Consider the following 23,361-nt stretch of genomic DNA (forward strand, 5'->3'; position numbering starts at 1 on the left):
TTAGTAGTTTTTGAAAAAAAATATTATTACTATAGCAACAATTTAGGAATAAAACCTGTTACCACCACTGTCAGAGCTGCTGTTGCAAAGAATTTATTAATGCCATCTTGGTATGTGTAAACATGGGAAATGTGTATACACGTCTGGGTTGTAGCACAAAAAATTTTTTTTTATACTAATTTATGCAATGAAATGAAAGATCTCACTGCCCAAACTGATGCCATACAAGCAAGGCACTGTACACCTTGGCATTCTGGTATCAGATAAAAATTATGAACCATGAAGTAATGTTAAAAAAATATGATCCCCTCAGTAACCATGGGTTAACCACAGGGGCTACCTGTTTATTAATATTCTCCTGCTTTTGTGAGTAACGTCTGGACACAATATAAGCATGGTCAGGTGTCAGGAGAACGATGGGGGTAATGATGAGTAACAGTAGGAGTGGGCAAAAGTAGCAAAAGTCTTTAGTAGTGTTAAGCTGTAAAGAGTACCAAATTAAACAAAACAATATAAATGCTAAATTAGAGTTCATGAATATGTGAGGCTCCATACTCAGCATTCTTCTCTGCACATGTCCAAACCATCTAAATCCAAACCTTGTCTCCAAAACATCCTACATGCTCTGTCCCTCTAATAAACTCATTTCTAAACCTGTCCATCGTCGTCACTCCCAACAAAAACCTCAACATCTTCAGCTCTGCTACCTCCAGCTCCACCTCCTGGTCTTTTACTCACTGCCACTGTCTCTAAACCATACAACATCGCAGGTCTCACCACAGTCCTATAAACTTTCACTGTTGCAGATACCCTTCTATCACAATGACTGTGTCCATAAATTTGAGAATTAATCAGCGGCATAAGCCCAGTGAAACCGTCAGTAGATTTCAATGACTGCTCGTAACCATGTAAACTAGTCACTCACACACAGCAATCAATAACTGCACAGTCAGTGGCTTTCAATATTGGCCAGTAGTCTTGTTATATATGGGTATATAGTATACTATACTATATAGCCCTGCAAAATAGTCCATAGTCCTGTTTTCAAATAAGTTATGTTCTGCATCAAATCAGTTGCATTCAATTATAACCTTGTGAACTAAGAGTGTAACAGTCAGTGGCTTTCACAAATACTCCGCAGTCTTGCATAATGGACCCTGAAACTACAGCAAAAGTTCCTAAGTAAAATCAGTTTGAGCATCGAGACATCAGTAATAGTCAGTAGACGCCAGTAACGGGCAGCGGCAGTACCTCCTTGCATGTTGGGCACACTGAGTGTGACGATCTTGCTGTTGGCGGGAAATGGGATGACTTTGCCAGCCACAGACACAGGACTGCCTGCGATCTGGAAGGTTTGCCCCGTGGTCGTGGAGACGGTGGTAACAGTGCTGCTGGCCACTGTCATATTAAGAGATATAATTTACTTAAAAAAAAAAAAATGGAGGTGAGAAATCATCGAGGTGGGGGAAAACAATTAAAAGCTGAGGAGATGTGATGGAGTAAGAGGGAGCATCAGACAGAGGCCCCTATTCGATCAAGCCTTGATGTCTGTAAAAAACAGGCGCAAAGTGCACGTGACAATTTACGATGTGCAAGTGTTTCTGATGGCTTTGCATAATGGAATGATTGAATAAGGCTCTGCAGTTTCAAGATGCCACTGACGCCACACATGCTCGACAGTCATCACAATAGTCAGTCGATGGTCAGCCAGCATTAGCATGCGGTGCGTCGTCTTATGCAAGCCATGGCGTAAAAACGTTCCGCTCATTCAATAACAGAAAAAAAACTGCTACGTATGATTGGAGGGTTAAGCAGGCACGGCTGTGCTTCAGGGTAGCTAGCCACAATGGTTTAGGAACAGACTCTTTTAAAGACAAAATCAAGGGGTTATGGAAATAAACACGGATCTAAAATGAAAATGGAAATGACCACATTCTGACATTTGAATGTCAACAGAAATGTCACAGGATGAATGATGTGGTGAAAACGTCCTTTATGCAGACTATGCCGACATAAGGAGGTTTAAAGAGCAATGAGTAGAAGGTGGTTGTTATGTTAGTAGAAGGAAAATGATGCTCCTTACCTTGACCTTGGACCCAGGTAGCAAATGTTTGCTGGAAGTTTTTATTTTGCTGGAATGTCAGTGGCGTGCCCATCTTGGTGGCCAGGACCACTTTGGTTCCAGGTGTGACCTGGCTGGTGAGGGACCCTGTTGCCATTTTGGGAATGCTGGGGGTGCCAGGGATGGCTGAGGGAGTGGAGGCTGCAGCCGCTTGTTGCTTTTGTTCCTTTTGTTCTTGACGTTTCTAGAATGAGAAAAGGCAACGGTTCAGATTAATAGTAGAGGTCAGCTGTGAGTAATAAGACTTTACCAATGAAGGGCAAGACATAAATCTGAAAAGTGCCCACAATCCCAAAATCGCTCAAGTGTTCATTAAGTCTCTTCGCATTTTGAGAATGAACTTTCAACCTTTGAATGTTTGCAGGTGGTATCTCAGTAATCAAGGCATTGAACTCTGGATCACAAGGTCACTAGTTTGAATCCCAGCACCACCAAGCTGGGGCATTGAGCAAACCCCCCAACTGCTCAGTTGTAAGTCGCTCTGGATAAGGGTGTCTGGCAAATGGCGTAAATGTAAAATGCAACTGAGCCTGAAAGACGTTGCATGACTTCTTTTCAACCTTCTCCCACATTGCCCCATTGCTATGCTTCCTCCCCCTTCTTCCTGTAGCTGCCTACGTCAAAGTCAAATCCTTGATGTTTGCATACAAAACCAAATATGACCCTGCACCCATGCAACACATCAATGCATTTATCAAACACTGCACAATTCCATGCTCCCTCGCATGCTAACTGAACATTTACTCGTCTGTAAAAATCGTTGCTACATCGGTTGCATCATAATCCATGTATATTTCTCATACAAGCTTAAAATGAATGTAAAATTGGCTGGAAATAGTGAACAATTTTTCATGGTGAAACATTTCACTGTCTTCCCACCTGTTGCTGAAGCTCCAGTGCTTTTCTCCGAGCGCTAACCCTGGCCTGCTCTGCTGCCTGGGCTTTCTCCCTTTCCGCCCTGAATTGGATAGAGATCACCACAAAATCACCACAACACCCAACAATAATCAAGAAAACTGTGCAATCTACAATAACCCCAAAAGTATCAGGAGTCTTAAAGGAACAATGATTGTAAAACCACAGCACGCATATTTAAAATCAAAACGATAAAAAAAAAAGACATTCCTAAGGAACAGATGTATGGGCAGAAAAAATATAAATAAAAATATAAAAAAAATGAACTACAGGTTGAACAATGATGCAATTGGAAAAAGTGGTAGGATTAAAGTGTATATTTGTGCATAAATTTGTACCGCTCTGCAAATGCTCGGATTTCCCACAAATGGAGATCTTCTTCAGGTACCCAGCTTTCGATGATGATTGGGCCATCCTGCTTGCCAGGTTCAGGGCGTTTGGGGCGCAGAGCACTGGAGCGAAGGCCTTTCCTCTGCGGTGTGCAGGTCTCTGCTGTAGACAAAAGTAATGCTGTAGACACAACATCTGCCTTCTGATAAAAATTTTAAAAATACTTTATAGACTTAATTAATGATCAGCATATATCTACTGTGAAGGAACGAGCCACTTTGTGTTTATGCAAAACTAGGTGTGGCCTAAAACTAGAATTAGGCGATATGACTGTATATAACGTTACCGCAGTATAAACTGTCAGCTGCTCAGTGAAGTGAAAGAGAAAAAAGTAATGAAATATGGAAAAGTCATTCCATTTCTAAACTATTTAAGTTTATTTAATATACACTGCCCGTCCAAAAAAATAGTCACCACCTGGATTTAAATAAGCAAATAAGTAAAAGCCTCCCATTGGATAATTACTGCATGGATGATTATGTTTCAGCTGGCAATAAGTTATTTAACCCTAACTGATGCAGTGAGTAGCTTCTCATTTCTTAAACAACCATGTCGGAAGACACATCCTGTGGTCGTGGAAAAGATGAAGGGTCATATTATTGGCATGCATCAAGCAAAGAAAACATCTAAGGAGATTGCTGAAGCTGCTAAAATTGGGTTAAGAACTGTACAATGCATTATTAAAAACTGGAATGAAAGTGGACAACCAATGTGGTCAGAAAATATTACAAACACTTAAACGTTTGGTGAAATCAAATCATATTAAAAAACAACAATAGAACTATGTTCTATAGGCTATGTTTAATAGTGAAAGTAAGAGCATTTCCACATGCACAATGTAAAGGGAACTCTGGGGACTGGGACTAAACAGCTGTGTAGACTTTAGAAAACCACTTATCAGTGGGGCTAACCAGAAAAAAGGCTTCAATTGGCTCGGGAGCATAAAGATTGGACAACGGAGCAATGTGGTCTGATGAGTCCAGATTTACCCAGTTCCAGAGTGATTGGCACGAGGCGGATTAACTGATGCACCCATCATGCCTAGTGCCTACCGTACAAGCCTGTGGGGGCAGTGCTATGATCTGGGGTTGCTGCAGTTGGTCAGCTTGTAGGTTCAACAACAGTATGTGTCCAAAGAATAAGGTCAGCCGACTACCTGAAAATACTAAATGACCAGGTTATTCCATCAATGGATTTTTTCTTCCCTGATGGCACAGGCATATTAAAGATGACAATGCCAAATTGTGAGATAGAACGTTTGGGATGTGCTGGGAGAGTTGGACCGGTCTGCAAAGTCTTCTCCATCATCAATACAAAATCTTGCTGAAAAAATTACTGCAACTCTGGACGGGAATTATTGTTGTGACACTGCAGAAGCTTATCGAAATGATGCCATTGCGAATTCGTGGCGTAATCAAAGCTAAAGGCAATGAATTCAAGGGACCAAGGGAATTTTGGTCATTCCCCTATCTAAGACTGCAGCCATAATGGAAACAAACAGCGAGCAACAAGAATTCATTATCAACTAATTGTTTGTACTGGTGTTTGTCAAAATGAGGGAAATATGGACAATTAAATAGACAAAATTTTAAAATGCACTCTCACCTCTAGGCGTTTCAGGGACCCCAAGAGGACAGATTATCTTCCGTATGCAGTATTCAGACCGGGTACCATAAGGGCCGACGTCTCTGCGCTTGATGATCTCTGTGGTGGTGATGTCCGTCTCAGATGTTTCTGCATCACACACAGGCAGGATGTTGGAAGAATGTGTATTTAGCATATGCACATGTAAAGAATTACACAACAAACAGAGAAGCAAGTATTCAAATACTGAAGTTTGATTAACTGCTAATTACTGGTCACAATGTCTCTTACGTTGGTTGGTATACAAACAAAACAGGTTTGCTTAAGGTTAATAGGTAAACATGAACAAGTATAATCACATTACTCAAATTTGGCGTGCATTTTTATTTGTCCGCACACAAATCACATCACAAATGTGGCGAGAGAACATTTGAAAACAAAGGTGTCTATATAGGCAAATGTACAACATAAACAGAGCTTACCTGTGCGTGTAGTCCCAGCATTGGCAGAAGGTTTTACAGCCATGTCGTCCCAGCGAAGACATGCCCAAAGAAGCCGTAACATCAGACACATCCCTGCTAATGAATTTACAGTCTGAAGTCGATACCTAAAGACCAACAACAACCATTTCAAATGATCAGAAATTCGAAAACGAGTAACTTCTAGAGGTGTAACGGTACATGTACTCGTACCAAATGGTTGTGGTACAGGTGCATGTGCTCGGAATGCAATCTTTGTTTTATGTGTGGAACATAGTTCAAATCTGAGTTTCCTTAAAAACATATTAAATGACGGAAAACAAGATTGTTTAGTACCGGAAACATGATTTGCACGGCGCAATCTTGAAATTGATGCCACTTCCTGCCCATATGGATTCTTTCACGTTTTATTTACAGCTAAACAAATTTCTCTTTAGAGGGAAATCTGCATTACCCAAATGAGGTCTAAAAAATTTGCTCATTTATTAAATTGTAGTTGAGCTATGCTTTTTTTTTCGATTACTCAATTTAATCAATACAATAAAAATTCATAAAATATATATTTTAATCTTTTTTTTTCTTTTCTAAACCAAGCAGGTATTTTATTAACGATTGTTATAAAAATGCCGACTGTCAAACGATAAAAGACGTGCAACAAGGAATTTTATTCTAACGGCACCAAAATTTAACTGAACGGTGACTTAAAAACCATGAATTTTGTGTACCGTTACACCCCTAGCGGCTTCTAAATTCTTGAAAACATTTACAATAATACTACAGGCACATGAATTTCTCTTCAGTGATTTCAACAGCTTGAACACTTTAAAACAGAACACACAACGAAGGACGCCACTCGTTTTCTCAGCACAAATATGCGCAGGGAAAAAAACAAAAAGGAAACAAAAATATATCTGAATTTTTCGTAGCTCCACTAGTGCATCCTGTGGTAAAAGAAGTTGTCTACAAGTACAACTAAGTCAAAATATGGGCATATATATGCTCAAATATAAAAATACTTTTGTATTTTATGTTTTTAGTTACACCATATAGACAAACGTTTATGAACACCTGACCATAAGGTTCCATATGTGCTTTTTAAATATCCCATTCGACATTTATAATAACCGCCACTCTTCTAGAAAAGGGGTCCTACTACATTGTGGCGTGTGGTTGATTGATTTATGCTCATTCAGCCACCAGGGTGTTAATAAAGGCAGGTACTGATGTAGGGTGAGGAGGTCTGAGGCACAGCCAGTGCTCCAATTCATTCAAAATGTATTCAGTAGGGTTGAGATCAGAGCTCTACAGCAGGCCACTCAAGATCTTCCACTCCAACCAATGTGAACCATGAAGCTGACTTTGTGCACAGAGGCACTGCCATGCTGGAAAAGGTTTGGCTCTCCTAGTTTAAGTGAAAGACAATTTAATGCTACCACATCCCAAGACATCCTTTGACTTTGTTTGTGTGCCTCCAACAATTTCAGGGAAAAAAAAAAATCAGGTGTCCTAATTATTTATCCCATACAGAGTATAAACATGAGTGTCTGGAACAAAGACCACTTTTACTGGCCAAAAAACATAATTTTGGCTGTAGCATCACTAAAATGTTTTAATAACATTTGATAACATTACAAACGACATGAGAAATAAGAAAAGCATCCATTCAGTTACTTTTCACAAAAGATTAGTTATTAAGTTAATTCTTGTTTTAAACATTTACACATGCTCTATGGAAAGTACACTGACTCAAGCCTTTCAAGGACATATATAAACTCACCTCCAAGTGATGCCGAATGTAGGTCTGGGAGACGGGTATGGCCAGATGTCTGGAGCTGGCTTGGCAGTGTAGCTAAAAAGCGACACTTCCCTAAACCCCCCCTTGCGTGCGAGTTTCCTCAGCTCTTCGCTGGGAAGAACGAAGATGCTCTTTTTGCAGCTCTTGGTGACGAACTTGCGATACGATGGAAGAGCTGTTTCAGATCGCGCCTTCTTGGTGCGAAAAACATAAACGAGCTGCACCCGTTCTCGTGTGGACTGCACCCTGGTTACTGCCTTGGAGCATATCAGGGATGAGCTTTCTGATGTTGAAGGTGCAGTGGTGGTTTTCGGTTCCTGTTTCACCGTGGTATTGGTGGTGGTAATAAGTGGAGAAACAGTGTTGCTCTCAATCGCCGTACCACTGCTAATTGTCCGAGATTGAGTGTTGGTTGTTATGGTGGTGGTAACTTGTGTGACTGCCAATGTTGTGTGAGATCCCTTGCTGCAGTTGCTTTCTACAAAATCATTGCTTAGGCTCGATTCCTCCGCTGAAAGAACTGGAGAAGGAACGATTGTCCTTTGGGACACGTCGTCATCCTTGTTCAAACTGGCTTCCATGCTATTCTTCTCTTTGCTATCCGATGCAGAGTCTGATTTCGGGATGGTAGGGGAAGATAGTGCCAGATCCTCGGCTGTGACGCCAAGACGGGGTAATTTTTGTGGGGGAAGATACTCCGGGTTTCTCCTTGTGGAGTCTGTGATGCTGATTCTCTCCAGATCCCCACTTCCATTCACTAAAGGTTTTAAAGGATCCTTAAGCGACAGAGCCTTCTTATCGTCCTCTATCCTCCTATCGATCACCTTGTTCACCACACTATTGGTCAGAGTGTCCTTGGTACCTGGTTCCTTAACATCCTGTCCGTTCATTTGCAATAAACTTCCTTTACTTTCCTTTTCCCTGTACCCATCCACATTCTCCCCTAATGATGTCACATTATTCACCTGCACTGGTGTTTCTGTACTTGTTTGATGGTTCATTGTACTAATGAATTTTTGATCACTGCTGCCTCCAGTGGATGGGAAAACACTTTCACTCTGGCTTGTGTTATCCGTATTTACACACTGCTTATGAGTGTCACCTGACAAAAGGGGTGTTGTGTTTTGAGACTGGCTCAAACAAGGGGTGCTACGTCCTCCACCAGAATCTACTTGCCCTACACACTCACCTGTTGGACCATTTGTCCCAGCTTCCTGACTGACAGAAGGCTCTATCGATAAAACGCCCTCTTTGGTTCTCTCCTGCGTGCTCGTATTCTCCTTCTTGACCTCTGACTTACCCTCAGGCTGTATGCACGCTACTGCTCCGTGTGGCTCCATTTTAAACTTGAGCCTCTGGATAACAACCTTAGGGTTGGTACATATAGCCGAATTCTTCCGTTTTTCCTCGATGGACTGTTGCTTGACCCGGTGCTCGAGCAGCTCATCCAATTTGGAAGGATTGACCTTCTTCTTGTAAGCTGTGCGGAGCAGAAAGCCCTCGCTTACGTCGACCACGTCAAAGTAGAAAGGTTTAGGTCCTTCGTTTTCCTGCTTAACAATGGCAACATCTGTCTCTGCATGGCCTCTGCCTGTTACAAAAACGTGAAAGATTTTTGACTGATGAACAACAAAAATAATGACAGCATTAGAATTATGTTGGAAATCTAAAATAAATATAGGAAACAACTGCTATGTGATACTTAATAAAACCAACAAAATGCAATATAGTATATATGTTTTTTACATATGTGGCCTGCATCAAATTAAATAAATAAAAAATATATATATATATACTCCACCTTTCCCATCATCCGGCTGAGTGCCATGTGCTTTCGCTTCAACTTCCATATCTTTGTCCTTCATGTCGTCTTCTTTTACTTCATCTGTTCTTTTCCCCTTCTCCTCTCCACTGCTGCTCTCAGACACTTTAGGACTTTTTGCGATGTTGGACTCTGCAGCATTTTTGACGCTCGTGCCAGCTTATCGGAAAGAAACAAAACAGAAACGTTTATAAGAAATGAATCGCTCATCTGATCAGTGGGGGAAAATGACAAGGAAAGAATCAATTAAACGGCTATTAACTAAAGGTAAACAGAACAAATGAAACCAAATACGAATTTCAGACGGCCAAGACAAAAATGAAAAACAGACTCCGCTAGTCATTAAATAATGGCATAACTACCCTCCATTTCCTGACAGTAGTTGGCTTTGGTGTTCCCGGGAAGTCTTGTAACAAATCGATGGACGCGAGTTTTACTGCTCCAGCACCAGCCGCCATAACCAGTCACCCTGTACTCCTCTCCTTTCTGTTTCCAAACCTTCACACCGAACAAAAACATACATGTTTATCATATCATCATACAGTCACGTTACTTTGACTGTTGCGTTGACTGTATTATCTTCAAGAGATGGGTGAAGACCTTCCTCTCTCTGAAACACATGAACTAACATTTTCCAAGTTTGCTTAGTTGTAGACTGATTTATCTTAAGTTGTAATCTAGAGTACCAGTGTAGATTTATTCATTGCTCGAGACTCAAAGCACTTTTGTACGTCGCTCTGGACAAGGGCGTCTGCTAAATGCCGCGAACGTGAATGTTGCAAAACAACAATTCTCAATAAAATAAAGAAGAAAATCTATTTCAAATGTGCATCTCCATAACTGATGTCGATTAAGAGCAGAGGATACCATACATTAAAGATAAATATGAAGCAGCTACCGATGCGATACAAATTACCCCCATTGCAATGAAGTGCGATCCGATTTCGATTTGATTTAACGCAATGTGACTCAGTAATTAACAATGTGAACATGTTATTTTCTCCCGCTTGCAAAATCCCACAGGTAAAATGTACAAAATGTTTTATTTTCAATGCACTGACTGCTTCTTCCCACTACTTTGCTTTTTTGTTTCACTTCAACTGTCTTGCATCTCAGACATTTTTCCTCGGTGTGCAGTAGATACAGAACAGTTCATTTGCTTTTATAATTTTTTTTTTATAATTTTAATTATTTTATTCTCCCGCAACCCGCACACACACCCAAGTATTTTACCGCCCGCACCCGCATTCACAGAATAAATCTTGTCCTGCTTGGCACTCGTTTGTGTCGGGTCCCGATCTGTAATTCAATGCTATATAAAAAAAAAATTATGCTTTGCAATTCAATACGTTACAGATGGTTCGCTTTTATTTATTTGGCTTCTACAGACAAGTGCCTTCTGACTTTAAAAAAAAAAAAAAAAAACGACCAAATATGTAAAAAAAATTATGCATCGCGATACCAACACAGACTTCTATCCGAAGCGCACGTTTTTTAAACAGGACAAATCGAAATCTGTGTGCATGTAGATTCGGTATTCATTATTTTACCGTGTCCTCTGTAGTGCATATGCATGAATAAGTGTATATGAGCGCATACAAATCTTCACCTGATGTTTAATACGGAAGGTGTATTTGACCCAAGTGGCCTGCTGCATTGTCTCTTCTTCCTCCAGCTTCTTCTCTCTCTTCCTCACCTTCTCCTTCTCCTCCCGCTCAAGGGACGTCATGCGGTGCATTCTGCTCTCCACACGCAGGCGTGCACACACACACACACACACACACACACACACACACACACACACACACACACACACACACACACACAGGCAATTGAACAGGATTCTACAAACTAGCCACATACACCCACACATTTGAATGAACCCACTTTCTCTCACAAACATACACACACCCTCACAGTTTGATGAAAGAGCCACTGGTGACTCCTGGGTTTTCTCTGGAACCAGGCCAGTCCCAACACCACTTTAAAGGGCTCGTGTAGCCGTTAACCCCGGAGCCAAAAGATCAGGGCCGGAAACGTGTGCACTGTGAGCCTGGCTTTAAATGGGCTGTGCCCTGGAACAAGTGCTCTGTCCAAATATTGGTTTACAACACAAACTGTGCCTTTAATGCTCGGCAAACATCATTGCGTGAATCGCGTGCGGCGTGGGCGACTTTGACGAAGAATTCCAGCCAAACTTGATTAAACTGGGTTCTGCTTCGTTTGATTCAAAGAGCCACAGAAGGCAAATAAAGAGAAACCCACACACACTGGGAGACACCTAGCAAATCCCACTACGTTGGCAGCAAGCGTGAATCATAGAAAATTCTAAATTTCAGTTTAACTGGTCTGGTTTTCTTTTAGGTTTTTTTGCTTTCATCAACCACAAAGTTTTTCCCTGAGCATGAACTCGGAGGTTTTTCTAATACTGCACTGTAATTGATTTAAAACTTTCCTTATGAAATAATTAACTTCAGTTATTTCAGTAAACAGGCTGTCCCAAAGACTTCTTCATATATCTTTTTTTTTTTTTTTTTTTACGGTTTTGGTTGATTTGGAGCTAATCCAGAGAACACTTGGAATAGGATCCAAAACCTTGAACAGGACCCCACAAGCTAACTGGCTAGCTTACAAACAAGTAAACAAAGAACATGTGTCTGATTGTTTGTTTTTTAAAGGAAACTGCTGACTGGAACTAGCAAAGCCGACAATTGAGGCAGCAAGATATTGATAACTCGTTATCTAAACATCGGGGTTACAGTTCCAGGAGGTTTTAGTTCCTGCTCCAGTGTGTGGTTTGTGGGTGATCTTGTCAGGTTAAACATTTCTGACTGCCTCAATGCAAGCTTATCAAATATATTTTGTGTAAAAGGAGTAGTATAATGCTTCGTTGCATGGAACCAATAGGAGTGTGCCTTACCGTGTGTGCCCCAATGAGTCCTTCCACACAGGCAGCATGGCCACCGGTTTGATGGCGCACTCCAGGATGGCTAAAGCCAAAGCAAATTCTCGAGCCTTGTTACAAATCTGCACAGCCTTGCTCCAGTTTGCCCTGAGAGAAGAAAAACGTACAAACAAACACAACTTGCTGCTAGAGAACACGACTGAATCTCAGTTGTTTAAGTCGGATTCACTTCAATCGGCACATGATCCGATATTTACAGCACATACTTTTGCACAATTCACAAGCAACTGACAGTGAAAGTTCTAGTCTGATCAGTGAGAATGGTAGAGGTTGAGTACCTGTGCGAGTCCCAGTTGGGGTGTAGAAATGGTGCTGGGATGTTGTTCTCCAGCTGGATAATAGTGAGCCTTAGAGTGCACATTGTGAGCATCCTGGAGCCAAAAATTGACCCGTTCCACTTGAATTCTCCAGCAGGAGTCAGGCAGAACTTGTGCGACAGATGTCGCCGTTTGTCATGGTCCTCTCTGTGCTGGTGCTTATTGAGTGCCACAGTGTTGGTGCTATACTGGTTCTGGTAGACACGGTACTTGCCTTCCTGACCCAGGCAGAAGTGGGAACCAAAGGAACCCTTCATGACCGGGTCTTTGGTGCTGCGCGAGATGAGACGGGTTGCTTCTGCTTGCTGGCTTACTGCTGGAACCTGAAGAAGGAACAAAGATGTACAGAAATGTACTCAGCAAACCTACCAGAACCAGTAAGAAGTTTTAGAACTTAAGTTTAAGTTTAACCTCTATCGGGTAAATAACATTGTATTTATTCAAATAAGAGAAAACAAGCCACAAACACCCACATCTTTTCCGTCCTTGAACACTTTACAAGACTCGTGGAGCGCTGCTGCCACCTGCTGGCTCTTCCGCTGACTCAGTACGCTGTCTGGGTTGCGCAGGCGTGTCACCATGCGTGTAGCTGCCAATGTCCCATGCATTCCTGTTAAAGTCTCACTGCTTCCTTTCTCCTTCAGTTCATCTAAAACACACACAGAACCATGTGTGTAAAATAAGTCACAAAAAGTGCTATTCGAGCGAACATCAAATACTGAACCAGTAATGTCTTTAAATTCACAAACAATCTCCTTCAAATACAAATTTTTCTTAGCCAAGTAACACTTTTGAAGTTAAATTGACATGGTGACAAGATGAATTTAAGTAAAAGCAAATAACTTTTTGACGCCACAAATCACAACAACAAGGGTAACTCTTTACACGATGCTACCACCAGCATGCTTCACTGCGTATACCTCAAGAGTGATTTAAACTCGTTTGTTCTACTTAACTGGTCACAGATGTTCAAGGACGGATTATTATTTCGATATATTGGATTAAACAATGCTCTTTTTTTGAACATGATAGCATCACAAAACAGGTAGTCCACAAATGACGATGGTTCGGCTTACGATTTTTCGATCTTGTGATGACGATACAGGAAAATATCTTTTTTTTTTTTAAATTTGTATTTACATTTTTGTGCAGCATTTTTTATTTATGCATGATACGTTGGGATGCTGCCTTGTGTGATAGGTACGCATCCCCCGTCTTGTGAGATGCCTTACTCTCTCAGCAGAGTTTAGTTACCTCGGTGTAAGAATGTGTATTTGCTTTTGTTTTGTGTTTCAAACCCGAATTTTAGCTCTCGTTTCTCTCCTTTCAAACCGGGGCTTGTACACATGCCCGCTGTCACATACATATTTACTGTAAAGTTTTTGATTGAGGTGGTGTAAATTGCTCTGTTTTGCTAAATTATGTACTATCATTTGTTAAATTATGAACAAATTACAGTATACTATCCCATATTGGTCACCAATTTTTAAGACTCCTGGGAAGACTTGGTCATGTCACAAAGTTTCGATAGTGTCATTATAAAGCATCTAATCGTAAATCAGGGACTACCTGCACTTATTTTCTTTAGACAGTTTACAGTAGTAAAATAATAGGAAACAAACCATGCTACGAAATACCACCTTGAATAAATTGAATCAATTGGTCATATAAAAACATGACATAACTAATAATACCTAAATATTACAGCAAGATGTATTTAACCTAAACAAAAATTAAGAAGTATGTTTTTGACAGGTTTCTATACTTGCTCCTCACTTTTCTCATCCTGGTTGGAAACTTTCTCCGCAGCATCTGGATCGTCTCCACTGTTCTCGTCAGCGGTCTGAAGGGACAGAGACCCGTCCTCGAGATTGGCGCCTGAACTGGAGGACGTATCTGTAGAAGGAAATTTTAAAAAGTGAACAGTTTGCTAATGTACTTTTACCACAAGAGTATGGAGAAGCAATGGACGAAATAATAGAAGAAAAATGTGGTGCTAGAGTAATTATAAAGCTTGAGGATTCAAACTTAAAATGAGATCTATATCATCTGGAGGCAGCGTAAAAGGAGACACACAATAAAACGCACAAATGCTGTTACTAAAGCATGTAGCTTTAATGCAGGACACAATAGTCTGCCATAAATCATGCTTGCATTTTGGGCAGAAATGGCTAAGCGGAGGTGGTTAAGGAGAGCAAGCAAACAATCGTGAGCATAAGGGAAGGTGAGATGAACAGGAAAGAGGAGAGTGCAGAGCGAGCGTTCCAATCGCAGAGAATACACGCAAACAATCTTTCCTGTGATGTACCTGCCATCTTAGCCAGCTCTGGTGAAGCACTGAGATCAGGTGAAGTTTCAGAAGGCCCTGACAGCTGGGGGATGTTTGACATAGAAGCACCCGGGGATTTTGTATCACAGGACGCTACACAGGAACACATTTTTGGTATATCAAGCACTTTCTCAACAGGATGTGGGCATTACAACAGCAGCAAATGCACAAAACCTTCTTGAAAGAGCAGGAATTAAATTTACCCCAAATTGTAATGGAATCGATCAGTAAAAAAAGCCATGGTTGATGATGGTTAAATGATCGAATGATGGTTTCATTGACTTCCCACAGGAAAAGTCAATGGAGATATTTGAGGATGGATTTGGAACATCAAAATTTTGATATTATGTGTAATTTTCGGTGAGGAGCCATTTATTTATATCATTATTTTTAAGTGAAGGAGTCTCCAGTGTCAGTGCTTTGTAATGGTCAAAATAAGATTTTACAGCCAAACACAATCTTCAGGATCAAGATCGTGACGGGGGAAAATCAGCAGGGAGTGTTTGCAAATGCAACGGTGTAAGTGATAACATTTTATGTGTTTGTTCAACAATATTATATGTAAACAGATCTCCAAATTTCATTCTATATTTCCTTTTCGGACTCATTCTGTCAATAATGATCTGCTGGTCATCATAAGTGGTCAGGGTTATTGACATGCGTCGGGTACCTGCAGGGATGTTCTTTTCCGTGCCTGTTTGGTCCTGCAGGGATTGGTCTTCAGGGGTCTCAGGCTCCATTAGCTCAGTTTTGGATAGCTGCTCCTGCGATTCCTCTCTTCTGGATTTCTGAAGCTCTTCTGCAGCTTTCCTCTTCAGCTGCTCCATTTCCTGCTCCTGCTTGGCTCTCACACGCTCCAGAATATCATCTGAGAGAAACAGACAGAAAACGGTGAAAAGAAATGCCTTGGTTTATTCCCTTAGCAATACACATCATAAGGGCATTATGAACATGTTACAGTTTGGTACGTCAATTCATCCCATGCCCCATTTCCCTTTTCTCTCTCTCACTCTTTGTCAATCAGGATTAATAGACGCTTATAAACAGAAATGCTTACTGTATCCATTACCCCTGACTTCAGTCAATTCATTGACATTTTAATTCCCACAGGAGAACTTGGGGAATTAACCCCAGAATTTTAAGGCTGGATTTCGACTGTAATAAATATTAACAGGCTCAGAAATACAGGTTGCATTCAATCACCCATCACTGCACACCTTAACAATGATGGAACTGTAATGAATGGACATTCGGTGCCACCCAGATGAGGATGATTTTCACTTTTTAAGTTGGTTCTTCTCAAGGTTTCTTCCTCATCCCACCTCAGGGGTTTTCCCACTGCCACGGCTGCCACTGGCTCGTTCATGTGGAACAAACTTATTACATTCTTTTATAAACACTTTGTCGCTGTAAAGCTGCTTTGAGACAATGTCCACTGTTAAAAACGCTATACAAATTGAATTGAAATAAAAGGAAAATGTTTGGTGTGGGACAACAATTAAAAACATTCCTGAACGTCCATAGTTCGATTCGGACACACCTTATAATAAAAGTCTCTAAAAAAAAGGAGCAACAAGTTTCAGAAAACAGACACTGGGCTGATCACCTACATATGCATGTGAGAGAACGCAACACAAAAGCTTAAATCTTTAACCAAACTATTGCCTTGATTCAGTACAAAGCCTCCACTATTACTACACATGCATGTATAAAAGAGAAGCTAAAAGAAAAGAAAAGAAGTGTGCAATGTCTGATACCTGCAACTGAAACCGTAAGCCTATAAATTATGTCATGGCCCAAACCCTGAATTTGATTTATTTTCCCCAACATGCTCTGGACCGTTCCCCCCAAAAAACAGGAAATTGCAATCTCCTCTGGATTTCCTGACTTGCATGGAAGGTCTATCTGAATATATTATATTAACATCTCCCTATAGAAAGCCTCAACATTTCAATGATCCATTTTCTTTGTTACATATTGATACTGCAATTAGTGAAGTCCTGATCTGTTACTATAGTAACAATAAAACAAACGTGGAAAAACACAAAATGCAACAATGCCAAATGCGGACTTTAAGCCATGCAGCTCCACACACTTCATACGCGTTCTGAATTAGTTTGAAGCCGGCTGTCGCGAAGACCTCAACACTTCCTAGCAGAAATTAGATCACACCCACACCAAAACAAGTCACAGATTTTTATCTCTCACTCAAACTGGTGATTAAAAAAGAACAGATGGGCATCAAGTCATTAGGAAAAGGTCACAACAACAAAAAAACTTTAAGATCTACCTTAACACACTCCAAAAAAAAAAAACCCTGCTTCATAAATAGTGCCAGCTAACCAAGTCATTCAGAAACCAGACGAGGCAGCCAGAAAAACTAAATCGAGGCTATTTATATTTCTGCTACCTATATGATATCTGAAGTGCAAGAGAAGTGTGAAGTACTTTACAGACTCAGCAATCACAGTGCTATACAAGTTACTACACGGAATAGCAAGGTTTTTGTGTTTGTGACCCCAAATGACATACTTATAACTATATTATTCACACAGTTGGCTATTAATTCTATGAATCCAAACTGTCCGCTGTCATCATAAGACAAATCTCAAATGGAAAACTCTGGTTTTAGCAGTATTGACTAATCTAGAAAAGTCAGAAGACTGGTATGCAAAACGGCCATGGTTTCAGGCTGAAAACAAACCTTTTAATAGGTCTTGAAAATTAAGAGAAATACTGACATCTGTAATACTAAATCCCATTATTTATAGTACTCAGTAATAGTCTAAAATAGAAAATACAGCCAAAAGATGTTTATTTACAGATTCAGCATCAAGAGATGTAGGAAAAAGTTCATTAACTCCCAGGACGAGTTCAAAATATTAGTACGTCTTCGATAAATATAATATACATTTGTAAAAATAATAATGATAATAATAAAACATGAAAACACACATACGTATGAGTTTCTCTCAGGACCCCATTTATAAATCAAGCGACCCCATATGGAGCACATGGCTGCTACTTTTGGTAAGTTTTTTGGTACACATTATTGACATCTATTAATCAATGTATCACGTTTTCGTGAAACTGATTGGTTCCCCCTCAAAATGTGAAATCACACAAATCCACCTTTTATTTTACTTTTACTTTACAAATATTCAGAACCTGTTGAAGGTGTAAATATTTGACATATATAATATAATATGATGCAAAGGCAACAATATTATATGCCAAAATAAATAGATTGAGTCTTAGATTAAAATCTGCATAATGTTGAAAATCAAAATACTGGTTATTTTGCAAATAATAAGGCAAGATTGTTTTACTCATCAGAGTTCTGGACAAATCTCCTTGTTAGATTAAAAATATAGCTGATTTTTTTACACTCCAGTGTCTGGAGGTGTCGGGCATTTTTCTGCAATAATTGATGTAAAATCATTAATACTATTTTCTGATTGTTTCATCAAACATTTTAAATCGATGCAGTTCACACTGCTATCCAAAATACACATCATGTTGCTTGACTTCCTGCAGTCGTTGCGATTAATAATAACAAAAGTATGCCAGAGTTCACTTGGAGCCAGTCTCACCACTGCGCTTAGAAGCTCTCTGACGCTTTGTTTTATAATAGTTAATTAACCCTGTGCACAGCCTAGCCAATATTTACCGTTAGCTGCAGTCAGGTAAGACTTGTTATTGCCTCTGGCTTTGTTGGTGAGTTCCTCTGTGATGTCCATGTGTGTATGGATCTCGTCTCGCAGTTCCTCCAGCGTGGTGCACAGCTGTTTCTCCCAGTAGGTCTCATCCAGCACGTCTAATAGCTCCGCCAGCTGCACTTTGGTACTAAAATACCAAATCATCTTGTGTTTGTGATCACCATCCTCCTCACTGAAAAGGGTATTAGAGTTAACACTGAACTTTAGATGTAAACAGGAAATAAAAAAAATTTTCAAACCCTGCTTTACACTCTACCATTTTAAAAATCATGGTAAAGTGGAAATTATATACTTAATAAATTATGAATAATAAATATAACACTCCATGAAGCGCACCGTTTCTCATCTAAAAACAACCACCATGCGGCATCAGTGATTCGCCTCTAGAGGCCGCTGTCGTAATGGCAGCAGACCGGAAGCTGGAAAAACTATTGTATGGCTTTATTGCCGTTTATGGCATTTGGCAGATGCCTTTATATAGAGTGACTTACAGTTATCTTATTCATACAACTATGCAGTTGATCGTTATGGGCCTTGTTAAACGTTACTTGGTTCTGTCCATTAGTATGGTCGAATAGCATCAACTTCCTTATTTATGGCTGTCCGGTTAGTTTTCAACATGCTTTGTTGAAAATCCCCTTTTGGTGGCTTTTAGATGAGCGCGCAATCATTTTTTTGGAGAAATTTGTAAGCTTTCCACTCACACTATGATCCTTCGGTTCAGGAACCAGTATTTCCTTCGGTGGCGGTCAAATCCGATCGGCTCGTGTCTGATGTAGGGACGGGACTTCTGGCTCTCTGGGATGCTGTCACCCACACCTGGTACCCGGTGAGCTACACACACCTCGCACTGCCACTCCTCTTCGGGCACCTGGAGTAGTGGCGGCTTCACACACTCCAGGTGATAGACAGCAGAACAGGTCTCGCAGCATAGCAGGTCCCCGAGGTGATGGCACACACGACAGTGATCGTCGTAGGTGACAACGCCCTCTGACATCAGCTCCTCCCGTGCCACGTTAGTTGCCAAGTACTGATCCACGAGGAACTGCAGGACTGCGTGGAGGAGATGCACACCACATTCACGTTGTGTAATATATTATGGGTAAGCTTTCTCTATAGAAATGCTAATGCAATAGACTATGCACAGTGACAAAACAACAATAAAACAACAACTGCTTCTGACCAATCAAAATCAAGCATTGGTATACTGTTCAAAATATGCAAATACTCATTATATCCAATTTGAATTTTTGAATTTATATCCTACTCAAAACCAGCCCATGTAATACAGCGCAGTTCATACAGTTCACATCGCTTCACTTTTTCCATTTTGTTACAGCCTTATTCTAAAATCGATTGTCATAATTTTCCTCAAAATTCTACAAACAATACCCCATAATGACAACATGAAAGAAGTGTGTTTGAAATCTTTGCGAATTTATTAAAATAAATTCGAAAAGATTTCAAACACACTTCTTTCATGCTACAAGCTATACACCTATTTTTGGGCAGTTTCTCCCATTCTTCTTTGAAGAAGCACTCAATCTCCATCAGGGAGGATGGGAAGCGTCGATGCACAGTCATTTTCAGATCTCTCCAGAGATGTTCACTCGGGTTCAAGTCTCTGGCTGGGCCACTCAAGGACATTCACAGAGTCGTCCTGTAGTCACTCCTTGGTTATCTTGGCTGTGTGCTCAGGGTCATCATCCTGTTCGAAGATGAACTATCGCCATAGTCTGAGGTCCAGAGCGCTCCGGAGCAGGTTTTCATCAAGGATGTCTTTATACATTGCTGCATTTACCTTTCCCTTTGATCCTGACAAAGTCTCTCAGTTCCTGCTGCTGATAAACACTATGCTTTACTGTTGAGAGGGTATTGGCCAGGTGATGAGTGGTGCCTGGTTTCCTCCAGACATGATGATTGGCATTCAGGCCAAAGAGTTCAATCTTTGTTTCTCATGGTCAAACGGTCCTTGAGGTGGCATTTGGCAAACTCCAGGTGAGCTGCTGCATGCTTTTTTACTGAGGAGAGGCTTCCGTCTGGTCCCTCTACCATACAGGCCTGATTGAGATAGTTGTTCTTATGGAAGTTTCTCCCTTTTCCACAGAGAACCGCTGGAGCTCTTTTAGAGTGACGATCGGGTTCTTCCATTCATTCCATCCAGGTGGACTCCAATCAAGTTGTAGAAACATCTCAAGGATGATCAGTGGAAACAGGATGCACCTTAACTCAAGACTGTGAAAACTGTACTTATGTACATGTGATTTATTTGGAAATAATTTGCAAAGATTTCAAACAGACTTTATTTTACGTTGTCATTAGGGGTATTGTGTAGAATGTAGAATTTTGAGGAAAATAATAAATTTAATCTATTTTATATAATAAGGTTATAACATAAAATGTGGAAAAAGTGAAGCGCTATGAATTATTCCTGGACGCACTATATACACCAACCTTTCAGCTTGCTCTCCAGAGGCTCGTAGGGGAAGTCGTCTTGGTTCTGGATGCTCAGGACATGCTGGAACTCGGGGTCACTCTCGCAGTAGGCCCGCACCACTTCGGGCCACGTCATCCCGTCCATGAAATAAAGCGTCGAGTTCACGCTGTCCTTCAGATCTGCAGGGCCGAAGCTCGTGTTAGACGTGTCCTCCTCGCGCAGGATGGCTTTCATTAGCGAAATGTGTGTCTCTGCCAGCAGTGTGCACTGATCCTGTCCCGACAGAGCTGCACAGAAGTCCTCGAAGTGAAATGGAGAGAGCCGCAACACTGTGCTGAAGTTTCGCAGCACCTCATAGATGGAGGCTGCGGTAAGGACATGCATTGCTGGCACCAGAATATCGTCAGATGATTTAGGGAGCTCCAGAGGGGGGACATCCTTCTCCTCGAAGACGGGGGCAAGTGGGCGATGCACACGAGTTCTTTTGCGGCCTAAAGAAATAGGAGAGGCACACATAGGAAGTCAGTTAAACTGCAAAGTATAAGCTACTCTTTTTGAATGAGGAAACTCTTCCCAAGACAAAGCATTAGACAGAAAGAGGGACAGAGAGGCAGATCAAATAGAAGATAAAAAAAAAAAAAGACAGAGATAGAAGATAGACACAGTGTGAACAACAGATAGACAGACAGAAATTAAAGATAAGGACAGAGAAAACAATTGAAAGACAGACAGAGATAACCAAAAAAGACAAAGAAAGACATGGATGGATAGGTGATAGAGAGACAGAGAGAATATCAGAACAGGATATATAGATAGCAGTGGTGGACGAAGTACATAAACCATGTATTTGAGTTCAAGTAGTTTTACACTCAAATTTCAGTTGAGTACAAGTACAAAAGCATTTGACTTCAAATGTACTATGATTGATCATGGCTATAAATGTTCCTATTATCTATTGTCTCTATCAGTTTATGTGAAAAGAATCTAATGTTACTCTTAGCGCACCACATTATTAATAAAATGATAAAGAGTCAAAAAGTGATTGATTTCTATAAAAATGATCAGGAGCCCCAAACCTCCTTTTTAACTACAAAAAGAAAAAAACGCACAAATAAGGTCACGGGTGTTGTGGCGAAATCGAGTCAGGAAATTCTCTCCATCGTTTGTTCCTCTCGAAATGTTCTGATGACCCTGATTGGTGGCTTGCTGCGTGTTTGACCAGTTACATTTTAATCCGCTTATAAATAAAAAAGGAACGACTGATTTTGAAATAAAGTGACGTTACAGCAAAGTCTACCAAAATGGAAATACTTCAGTAAGGTACATTTACGACAAAAAGCTACAACTTTTTGAAACACCTGCAATACATTTATATGGATCAGTATATAAACTGATGAAGTGGCACAAAATACAGCCAAAACTTGACATTACTATTCAAGTTGTTTTCTACAGTAATCAACTGATTGTCTGACTGATCAACTGACATCTACACACCTCAAACCAGTAATACAAAGAAAGTCCCTTTCACAGTCCCTGATTATCCTTTCGCATTGAAAATCCTTTCGCATTGATTCATAACGCTTTCGTTATTATAATTATGACTTTTTTTTATTTTTTTATCTGTCTATGGTGTCAGTCTCATAACATGACTCGTACAGTAAATAAACCTCATAGCTTCAGGGAGGTCACATGATTTAATGTGTTTGGCACAGCAAATCGAGTTCACGTGGGTATTTCAACAATAACAATACATTCAAGCCGCGTTCTAACCTCACACTCCCTTACATCGTCTGCACCACAAATACCAAACCTGTCCTTTTCTTCTCTAATTAGTCTGCATGAGGCACGCCCATGCTCCTGTCACTCCCAGGTTAACACTTTTCCAAGCAACACAAAGCAGAAGATGCCAAAATATTCAAAATGAAAGCTCGAGAGGTGCCTGCATTCACACAAACAACAACAACAACAACTAAACCAGATCCATATTTGCTGCATCACACCCAGAAATCTACTTACAGGTAAAAAAAAAAATTCCACAGCATGGAAATGATCATTACTGTTTTCTCTAATTGAATTAATGAAGGGAAGCTTTGAATCAGCCTGATAATTGAGGGACACATACATCATATATGCTCAAACAATTCCATCATCATCACACTGAAACTACATCAACACGATGACTGGCATGAGCCACTGCAAATGAAAAAAGAAGTGTACACTTTACCATAAAGAATATTACATTTTTGACTTTTTTCCCCCTCCTTACTGTACACGGTTATCCATTTCCTAATTTGATTTGTCATGAATTATTGAGAGTAGTCAGATGATTGATGCCTGTTATGCTGTTTCAATCAATATCCAGTCGAGAAGCTGTTTACTCGCTGACAAATATAGGTCTTTTATCTCATATAAATGTACTGTGTGGGGAATTAAGAACCTTGAATTCTGGCTAAAAGTGTTCACCTGCTGGAATGCACAGCACAGCAG

General features: G+C 40.4%; 1 protein-coding gene across 8 annotated transcripts in view; it reads right to left on the minus strand.

The window, feature by feature from the left end:
• LOC310715622 (nucleosome-remodeling factor subunit BPTF-like) overlaps window positions 1–23,361 on the minus strand; it is a 45,148-nt gene that overhangs the window by 17,974 nt on the left and 3,813 nt on the right. For 2 of the 8 annotated variants that reach the window (XM_083522136.1, XM_083522138.1), the window contains exons 2-20: window positions 20,892–21,365; window positions 19,142–19,490; window positions 18,389–18,609; window positions 15,389–15,586; window positions 14,698–14,811; window positions 14,166–14,285; window positions 12,863–13,038; window positions 12,351–12,712; window positions 12,028–12,159; window positions 10,717–10,846; window positions 9,470–9,605; window positions 9,087–9,266; window positions 7,268–8,876; window positions 5,494–5,618; window positions 5,033–5,161; window positions 3,376–3,526; window positions 3,002–3,080; window positions 2,084–2,306; window positions 1,252–1,398 (exon numbers count right to left, since the gene is read on the minus strand). In XM_083522136.1, the coding sequence (XP_083378262.1) occupies window positions 1,252–1,398; window positions 2,084–2,306; window positions 3,002–3,080; window positions 3,376–3,526; window positions 5,033–5,161; window positions 5,494–5,618; window positions 7,268–8,876; window positions 9,087–9,266; window positions 9,470–9,605; window positions 10,717–10,846; window positions 12,028–12,159; window positions 12,351–12,712; window positions 12,863–13,038; window positions 14,166–14,285; window positions 14,698–14,811; window positions 15,389–15,586; window positions 18,389–18,609; window positions 19,142–19,490; window positions 20,892–21,365 (5,055 nt within the window). Of the gene's footprint in view, window positions 1–1,251; window positions 1,399–2,083; window positions 2,307–3,001; window positions 3,081–3,375; window positions 3,530–5,032; window positions 5,162–5,493; window positions 5,619–7,267; window positions 8,877–9,086; window positions 9,267–9,469; window positions 9,606–10,716; window positions 10,847–12,027; window positions 12,160–12,350; window positions 12,713–12,862; window positions 13,039–14,165; window positions 14,286–14,697; window positions 14,812–15,388; window positions 15,587–18,388; window positions 18,610–19,141; window positions 19,491–20,891; window positions 21,366–23,361 lie in introns of all 8 variants that reach the window. The other 6 variants (XM_083522135.1, XM_083522137.1, XM_083522140.1 and 3 more) reach the window with 4 other exon arrangements.

The sequence above is a fragment of the Silurus aristotelis genome, assembly GCF_946808225.1.
Source record: "Silurus aristotelis genome assembly, chromosome: 2".
In the NCBI taxonomy this organism is placed as follows: Eukaryota; Metazoa; Chordata; class Actinopteri; order Siluriformes; family Siluridae; genus Silurus; species Silurus aristotelis.